The sequence below is a fragment of the Penaeus chinensis genome, chromosome 7 (assembly GCF_019202785.1).
Source record: "Penaeus chinensis breed Huanghai No. 1 chromosome 7, ASM1920278v2, whole genome shotgun sequence".
Lineage (NCBI taxonomy): Eukaryota > Metazoa > Arthropoda > Malacostraca > Decapoda > Penaeidae > Penaeus > Penaeus chinensis.
In genome coordinates, this window is record NC_061825.1 from 34,080,636 (window position 1) to 34,090,635 (window position 10,000).

A 10,000-nucleotide genomic window follows, 5' to 3' on the forward strand; every position below is an offset into this window, starting at 1 on the left:
AATCCATGCTGCGCTATTCAGCTTTTGACACTTTGCGGTCTTCACGGAGGGGATTTTCTTTGTTTAATTTGATTATTATTTTGCTGTTACAAGTGAAATTCAATATATGTGCATGTGTGAGTGTGTATTTAAATATATATATATATATATATATATATATATATATATAAACATACAACCGTTTTTTTTTTTTTTATATTTAGGTTCATTTGCTCTGCTAGGGGCGACCTGCATATATGTTTCGAATATATACCTATACGTCCTCCATTGATCAAATGGAAGTGTCTGAATGCTTATGTTTTCATTCCCTTGCATACACTGTGCGACCTCCCTTGCACTATTTCTCCCTCCTCTTGCCCTCCCTTCTCCCACCCGTTCTATCTTACTCGCATACGATTAAGCCACGAACTGTATTTTCATTCTCCCTTCCTCCCCTTCCTCCTCCAGGGACGGCAAGACGGGCTGCAGCACTCCAAGTCCGGCAGCAACCTTCGTCAGAGCAGTAACGGCGAGGTGCGGCCCCCCAGTGGTTCCCCCCCCAGGGTACACTTCAGTGACGACAAGGAGAATGACCCACAGCTCAAGGTAGGGGCATTTGGGGCGTCGTTGGGGAAGGGAAGGGGTGAGGGAGGGAAGGGAAGAGGGAGGGGAAGAAGGTGGGAGGCAAGGGAAGAGGGGGAGGGGAATAAGGAGGGAGGGGAATAAGGAAGGAAGGGAAGACGAAGCAATAGTGAAGGAAATGAGAGAACGGGAGACGGGAAAGGGTGTCAGATGGGGTAGAAAAAATAGGAAGAAAGAGGATTAAAGAGGGAAACGAAGAGGGAGAGAGGAAGGGAAAATGAAGAAGGGGGGATACGAAAATGGAGGGAAAGGAGACGCACGAGAGAAGAGAAAGTATAGAGAAGGGAAAGAGCGAGTCGTTGAAAGTAATAGGAAGGAGGGAATGAGTGATAGGAGAGAGGAGAAGGAGGAGAAGAGGGAAGGGCGAAAGGGGAAGTCATATGTCCGGATCTTTGGTCTTATTTTTGATTTTAATGATTATGATGATTATGATAATTATGATGATCGGATAGCTAATATAAAGGTCGTTAGAAAGAGTGGAAGAGGCAGAATTCCTGACGGCGTTTCTTACGTCGTGAAGAGATAATTGATTTTTTTTTGTGTCTGAGTTAATCATTATTAAACGTGATCAGAAGACAGTGAATTATGCAGGGAAGGGCATCACGACCTGAATGATTAAAACGAAAGGTCGATTGTAAAACACACACGAAGACTTTGAGATTTATAGTTCCCCGCAGTAAAGGATGATTGAGCTTATTGAACAACAAAAAAAATACTAAAGATGAAAAAGTAAAGGTTTGATGATGACTTTTGAAATTGAGCAACGTCATACTGCCCGCTACCACTTCAACTTGTGGTTAAAAATGCCTGTTGTAATGCAAGACCTGCAGTTGCATTTATTATTTTGGATTTTATGGTTGTTGCATTTTCCTTTAAGGTTGCATTTCAGTTGTTTTTTTCTTCATTTGTGCATTAATGTGACTTGCTGATATTTAAGTACTGGATAATTGAATAATTAGATGTACTCATTGAATTTTTCTTCTTTCCATTCTTCCTCTCCACCCCTACTTCACCCCCCAAACTATTCCCTCCCTCCCTTCTCCCCCACTCCCCCCCCAACTCATCTCTAAACTACTCCCCACTCCACTCCTACTCCCCTACCTCTTCGCCAAACTACTCCCCACTCCACCCCCAACTCCCCACTCCACCCCAACTCCCCACTCCACCCCCTCCTCCCCACTCCACCCCCAACTCCCCACTCCACCCCAACTCCCCACTCCACCCCCTCCACCCCCAACTCCCCACTCCACCCCCTCCTCCCAACTCCACCGCCAACTCCCCACTCCACCCCCTCCTCACCACTCCACCCCCAACTCCCCACTCCGCCCCACTCCCCCCACCACAGTTCTCCCGCCCTCCCTCCCTGGCCGTGGGTGTGCTGAGCCAGCCGGGCATCAAGCGATCAAAGTCTCTCGGATCAGCTGACCTGCGCGCGACCCAGCTGCTGGAGGCGTCGACTCCCCCCGCCGCCATGCCCGACCTGGGGCCCTTCTCGCCGGACGTCCAGGGCGCCATCACCAAGGCCATGACAGGTGAGGATCAAGGAGGGGAAGGAGGGGAAGGAGGGGGGGGAGGGGAGGGAGTAGGAGGGTAGGAAGGAGGGTAGGTGGGAGGGGGGCAGAGAGAACGAGAGAAAGGGAGTCATTCAGTTAGGCAGTCAGTCAATCAGACAGACAGACAGTGTGTGTGTGTGTGTGTGTGCTTGCGCGCGCATGTCTGTCTGTCTTTGTGTAAGAGAGAATGCTTATAAGTGTAATCACGCACGTACTTATGCATGCATGTGTAGGCACTTCAGAATCTGGATATCTTGCCAACGCGCCCTTCCCACCCGCAGACCCGAACAGCGTGAGCGCCCGCCAGCTGATGGAGGTGGTCAGGCACGTGTTCACGCGGGTGGTCGAAGCCTCGCGCCACGCCGAGCCCGCGGCCAGGCTCTGCATCTCGATCATTGAGGTCAGTCGGTGGGGTAGATGGAAGTACATGGAAAAGACACAAAGACTCGCTCACTCGCTCACTTGCTCACTCACTCACTCACTCACTCACTCACTCACTCACTCACTCACTCACTCACTCACTCACTCACTCACTCACTCACTCACTCACTCTCTCACTCACTCACTCACTCACTCACTCACTCACTCACTAAATTGCTTATATTTTTTACATCTTTTTCAAGATGAACCACAAAACTGATATCAAATGAAATATACATATTAATTGTAGAAAGCCACTCAATAAAAACACTGTAATGTAAATGTAAACAACAGAAAACAAACCCAACATAACGAGGCCTCCTCCCGTTGCAGAAAGAGAAGAACGAAACATTCCTGGAGACCCTTCTGAACACGTGTCAGGAGTACTTCCAAGAGCGCGACCGACTGCTGCGCAACAACCCCCCCGCCCCCTACCCCGGCTTCGTACCGGCGCACCCGAGGTGGATCGCGTACATGACCTTCCTCAATGAGATGTATACGCAGGTGAGAGAGGAGGGGGAAGAGAAGGAGGAGGAGGAGGGGAGGAAAGAGGAAGGAAAACGAAAGAAGAGGGGAGGGGGGGAAGAGAAGGAGGAGGAGGAGGGGAGGAAGGAAGGGGGAAGGAGGAAGGAAAACGAAGGAAGGAAAACGAAGGAACGGGGGAGGAGGGGGGGGGGAGAGAAGGAGGAGGGGAGGAAGGAAAACGAAGGAAGAGGGGAGGGGTGGGAAGGGAAGGAGGAGGGGAGGAAGGGGAGAGAGCAGAAGAAAAGAGGGATGAAGGAGGAAGGGGAGAGAGGAGCGGGAAAGAAGGAGGAAGGGAGGAGGGGAAAAGAAGGAGGAGGGAAGGCAGGGAAAAGAGGGAGAAAGGAGAGGGAGGAGGGGAAGAAGGGGAGAGATAGAGGGTGGGTGGGACAGAGGAGAGAGGCAGAGCAGGAGAGAAGGAAGAATAGGAAGGGGGACCCCAAGTTGGGCTGCACACATGGAAGGGGAAAAGAAGAAGAGAAAGAAAACGGAAGAAAGGGAGAAGGAGGTGAGAAAGGGAAGAGAGGTGACAGACAGGAAGGGAAGAGGAAAGGAATGAGCTGGAAAGAAGGGATAGGAGACGAAGTAAGGAAGAAGGAGGAGGGAGAACTAGGAGGAAAGAAAAGAAGGGAAAGGGGCCTTGGTGATGAAGACGTGAGGGAGAGAAGGGGAAGGAGAGAAAAGGAAGGGAAGAAAGGAAGAAAGGAAGGGGAAGGGAGAAAGAGGAAAAGGGGAGGAAGCGAGGGTAGGATTGAGGAAGAAGAGGTGACAGAAGAAAGGAGATGGAGAAGGAAGGATAAATTTAGGAATGTCTTTATTGAAGGAGAATGAAAGTAAGAGATAAGTGGGGAAAATAAAGAAATAGGAGAAGTAAATTATGAAAATCCATGTTATTTGAGGAGAAAGTAAGAGAACATAGTACTAAAAAAAATAAGAACAGTTAGTGTATTATAAAACTTTTACATTTGTGCAATAACCATCAGTCATTCATGATATTGCAAAAATGTCATATAATTTCCACAAAAAAAAATAAAAATAAAAAGACAAAAAAAGTAAAATAATCCAAAGATCACATTTCTACCCCATAATGACGATAAAGATCATGATTATAATGAGGAGTATAACCAGAATAGTAATAACGATAATGATGATAATGAAGAGATGAATTCTAGACACGATAATGCCGGTAATGACACTGACATTAATGAACACAGACCCTACTTATCTCTCACCCCCTGCTTTCCCCCCTCTCCCCCCCTCACAGCTCAAACGACGGCATGTGCAACTCATGACGAAAAGGATGAGGAACAGTGAAACTCCTGCGGGACTCCTCCTGCTGACGCTTCTCTCGCAGTGTTGCCAAGTCTGCCTCAAGGAAAATTCTGTGAATAGTCTTGCAGAGGTAAATTTTGTTTTTTGTATAATGTTTATTTTTTTTTTTTTATATGTCTTATGCATTTGTTTTAATTTATATAGGTTGTATATATTTTAGAAGTAATTCGTGTGGATATATGGATTTATTTGAAACTTCATTTTAATGTATTATTTTGAATCATATTTAGTATTGCTTTAGTATCATTCTTACGTATAGAATTTGTTTCAACACTTATACAAGTTTATATATATTGTATTTTTTTCTGATATCTTCATATCAACCCCACTGACTCCACTGAACAGACTCAGATGTTCTTTCCTCTTAAATACTGAATATATATATTTTTTTTATCATAGCTTTATATTTTATATTATTTTTATCACATGTCATATCTAAACTTTGCAAATGCATGACCCTAATTCCAACCTAAATTTATACCACGAATACACGGAATCCTCTTCAGTATTGCAAATATCACACAACCATACGTTGGATCTTTTTCAGTATCACACATTCATACACTAAATCCTTTTCATTATCACACTCTCATACACAGAATCTACTTTACTATCACACAGTCGTACTTAATTCTTCTTCAGTTTGATATACTTATACACTGAATCTTCTTCAATATTGCACACTTATACACAACTTTCTTAATCAGTATAACCCATCCTCTAAGTCCACTTGACAACAGAGCATATCCACATACCCTGAAACTGCCTTTTATTATCCAAATATCGTGAAATATGTTGAACTTCCTGTTGCAGCATATCTACATAATCTGTATAACATATCAACATATCCCAGACCTTCAGCAACATAAACTTTAAATCCCGAAACGTTCTCAATAACATATCCACACATCTTGAACATTCCTTAACATATCTACAACTCTGAAACTTCCTGAACAATTTGTGTACAGACCCTGAACCATCCTCGACATGAAATAGTCTTATACTGTTTTTTTAACCTGCAGACTGAATGCTTATTCTTCGTGCTGACGGGCCTGGGGAAGGACATCGAAGTGGAACTCCCTCACCAGATGGCTAAGGTGATGGGAGCAGCCAGAGACGCCTTCCTCACCACTGTGCGAGTCCCTGCAGTGCGCAAGACCCTCCTGCAGTTGATCGAGATGCATGCGGCGAGGTGGCAACTTCCGGCACCAGCTGTTATGTACTACTATCCAGGGTCGGGGAGTAAATAATGAAATGTAAACGAAGTCTTTGGTTTTGTGGGTCCCAGATGCATTGAGTTTCCTTTTTTTATATATATGAAATCTGGTGCCAAAGGTGTTTTTGTTGTGGAAGGAAAAGACTTCGTATGGAAGGAAGGGAAAATAATTGTCATGTTTGGGTAATTGACTTGTTAATGTTACTCGTTACTCGCTTGGCCAAAGTATATTCTTTTCTTTAAAAATTACACAAATCCTGGTCTTGGCGGTGACATTAACAGGAAAATGTTCTTTCAAACAAGTGCCGTAACTTGGCACTCCTGGCCTAGTCATCCATGTTTGCCTTGTCAAGAAACAGAGTCAATCACAAAGCAAGAAAATTGGTTGTCTGACAACATATGGAACTTTTCATCAAACAGACTCTGCTCTGGAATGTGAATGTGTATCGACTTTGGTTTCACTGTCGAAATTTAAGGCTGTTAATCAAAGCATTACATCAAACAACAATGAGCTTTGGCTGTTTTCTGTCACTTGTCCAAATCTTCCCAAAACACTGGCTTTTTTACATTATCAAGAACATATGAAAGGATTTTTTCATCTCCAACTGACAGCATGATCACTACCCCACTTCTCTAAAGCAACAACAGATATAAGTGCACATTTACAGTGCTTATTGCAAGACCCAAAAAGTTATACAAAACTTAATGAAGAAACGGGAGGCAAGCTACCCTTGTGCCATGTTGTTGTGCTAGTTTACAGTACTCCACTGGGATGCCTTTCCTCAGTGGCTTTGAACCTGCCGCCATACAGTGTACCGCCGCTCGCATGTTGAGACTCACGGGACAAAGTTGCCAGTTATGTCCCAAGGCAGAGGAGGTGTGCTCTGGGGGGACGCCCGCTGTTCCTCGTGAAACCTAAAGCTCTTTTGTGTGCACCAGAAGGAGGGATGTCTTAGTCTGACTCCTCTAACGATCGACCGACGTTGATAAAACGATTCTCGATACTTCTCTCGAGTGACAGCCCGTGCGGCAAGGCCCGGGCAGTCATCCTCAAGGTAATGAAGTGGCCAGCTGGAGGCAAGGAGAAGCCCGGAGGCTGTGGGTGTTCTCCGCGGTGCTCCTTCGACGGCTCTTCGTGCAGGGAGCTCACACGCCTCACTGCTTGCAAGGTTCCCACACTCGCTGGATCTGAGACTGGGGTGCTGGCAGACTTTTAGAAAAAGAAAGAGCTCATAATTGTTCCTTAACCAAAGGTAAATGCCTAGAAAGTGAAATTAGTTGTACTGAAACACTCAGAAGGGGCCAGAAATGTCAGCCTCGTTTATCATTAAATGCACCAATGACCTAGCTAGTGATGCCAGGTCGTGAGAGTGTGAAAGATGATAATTTTGGAAGTGACCTTAAGGTCATTCAGTTTATCTATTGAGACACAGGGACGTGCGTGTCTTGGCAGTTCTCTGCGGGTGTGGCAGCCCTCTCCATGTGGCTCAAAGGCGGTCACTCTAGCTGCTCTCTGCTCTACACCCCGGGCCCCTCTCCAGCTGTACCCATGAGCTGTTCTCCCCTCCCCCCCAATCCAGCTGTGTCTTGCGACCAGCTGTGATCGTCTTCCAGAAAGGATCCAACTCCAATGTGACAGCTTTCAGTTGGTTCACCTCCTGCAGTCCTTTCTCTTTCCTCTCCTTGCAATGCCTTGCAAAATTACATGGAACTTTTTTCTCCTTTTTTGTGGCCAGGAAGGACTGGACCTGCACTACAAGAGAAAAAAATGAAAAAATGAAAAGGAATACACTGAGCTGACTGGATTCTTCAGATAGCATCCAGATCAACTGCATTATTTTGATAACTGATAAACATTTTGTGTAGTTACAGAGAAGAACACTTTGTGATATGATTATTTTTTTTTTCCAGATTTCTTTTTATTCATCAGTCAGTCATACTTTGCCTTTCAATATTATGAATTTATTATAGCTTTTGAATCACCATTCAGTGTATTTCTTGTGTGCTATTGTATTCAGGATACACTCGCAGCTGGATGAGATTTCGAATGTATTTTCCCCCAGCTATCCTCTTGTCAGTCTTGCTCAGATGTGCTCGTTCCCCACACTGAAAAAAGGGAAGTAAAATCAGCATTATTTTTATATTTGCTTTTATAATTATGGTGACTGACATTTTTTTTTTCTTTTCGTTCCTTTTCTTTTCTTTTCTCTTTTCATATCTCTGTCTCTGACTTTTTTCTTCTTTTTCTCAAAAGTATTTTTTGTGCTCTGTGAGTATTTTTTTAATGATGATTGTGAATAAGATGAGTTAGAAATTTAAGTGCCTTAAAGTGTGTGTGACGCAACTATCACATCTTACAATGGGTGAAATGTTGTATACAGTAATATTATATTAAATTTATATATATATATATATATATATATATATATTTCTTAAATTTATTTGGAATCGAGAACTCAAGTCTGCAGTCACCCAGTACTAGGTTGTGGCACACAGGCCCTGGTTCAGTTATAACTGCTGTTGAATGGTTTATGCAAAAGATAAGAGTGAAATTTCAGGAGGACTTTCATAGTGGCTGAGATTCAGACATGAAGTTTTTAAAAGAAGTAAGAACTTTATTTTTCAAATGGAGCCGTGAGAGCCAGGGTTAAAAAATACAGTTCTTTAGGAATTCTGATGATTTTTTTTGTTTTTTTTTTTTTGTCCAAGCTGATAACTGAAAAAAAACAAATATATTGAATTAGGCTGTAGGTGATTTAGAATTATTATATAGATAAAATTTAAAGATGGAAGGAAAATCACACATAGATCATATTTTAATATCTTACTTACCATTGTATAGATATTTAGAGGAAACAGTCCTGTGTTAATATTCAATTATGAATAGGAAGGGTCAAATGCAACACACCCTTTAGTGTCCTTGGTAAAAAGAAAAATAACCTGTTCAAAATGCATAATCACATTGTATAATTTCTTATTACCAGACAGAAATTTTGAATTAACATTTTTAAGACTGCCTTCTCATTCACGTTTCTTTCACAATTTGCATTCATTGTGACAGCAGATTTAATTGTTGTTGTTTTTAGTTCAATGGCCTATCAACGCATTGCTACGATACCAAGGCACATTGCTATACGATCCACGGTTGTCACAAGTTAAACTGGTAGAGTCTGTGACGTGTAAGTGCTTTAACATAATCTAGTCCACTACTGCATCCTTCCCCTCTACGCTTCTCCTTCTTCTCAGCGTAAGTTATGTATCGTGTACATATTTATTATGACATTTTGTAAAGGAGATTGTTAAAGTTATTAATATATTGGGTTTAACATCTGGGTGCAACTTGTATTTTTTTTTTTTTTTTTAATGTAGAGTGACACACTTCCTGGGGAAGTGGTCTTTTTTTTTCTTTTTTAAAAGATTGACTTGTAGGTCTGATGGTAATCATCATAGATGTTGTAGCCATTGCAATATTGTTGTTTTTGGAGACAGATGTGCCAGATTGCAAGACAATGAACAATGACTTAACCAGGTAGATAGATGAATGAAGTGATTGAATGTATGTTTGCTCAATATATATATATATATATATATATATATATATATTTATATATTTGTGTATAATCAAACACTTGCATACATACATGCACTCACATATATATATAGCATGTGAATGAGATTACGACAAAAACAGAAGCGCTATTTACTGTATTTTGTGCCTATTAATCTGGCTATTTTAACCGTTTTATTTCATTCCGCTTATGATAAAACCACATGGCACCTGTCAAATGCCAGTCAAGTAAACATTAACATGAAAAGGGAAAATGCATATTCTTTTTTCACTTTCTCTATCTGTTTTAATACATGTTTTCTGATTTTTTGGTGAATGTATACTCATAATCATGTTTTTTTTTTAAATGGTAAACAAGACAAAATAATTTTTTTTGTTCCCTTGTTTACACAATTTGCACTCATTTTTTTAAAGATTATTTTCTCTGGACAGAAAAAAAAAATGAAGAAAAAAAAAAATGGATGATAATTTTAACTTTTTATTTTGTACAGATGTGTGCTAATGATGGCAGGCAAATTTTATGTCAAACTTTGTAGAATAAAGATGAATTGGATATGACATTTTTAATTGTGTTTTATTGTATACCTCTCTTTTTTTTCATGACTGGAGTTACATAATACTATAGATACATTGGTTATCTATAAGTATATCTAATATACACTTTAGATGAAGAGAAAAAAAAAATCAATTACAATGATTTAAACAGTGAAGTATTATCTAATTCATTATGATAAACTCCTTACTTTACTGATTACTATGTTGCCACAA

At 41.6% G+C, this 10,000-nt stretch overlaps 1 protein-coding gene across 1 annotated transcript in view; it reads left to right on the forward strand.

The window, feature by feature from the left end:
* LOC125027047 (CBP80/20-dependent translation initiation factor-like) overlaps positions 1-9,799 on the forward strand; it is a gene marked incomplete in the record, with an annotated part of 77,042 nt that extends 67,243 nt beyond the window's left edge. The window contains 6 exon segments of the mRNA XM_047615712.1: positions 448-585; positions 1,967-2,153; positions 2,456-2,574; positions 2,928-3,098; positions 4,381-4,518; positions 5,471-9,799. Coding sequence (XP_047471668.1) covers positions 448-585; positions 1,967-2,153; positions 2,456-2,574; positions 2,928-3,098; positions 4,381-4,518; positions 5,471-5,698 — 981 coding nt within the window.
* Positions 9,800-10,000: the final 201 nt, after the last annotated feature.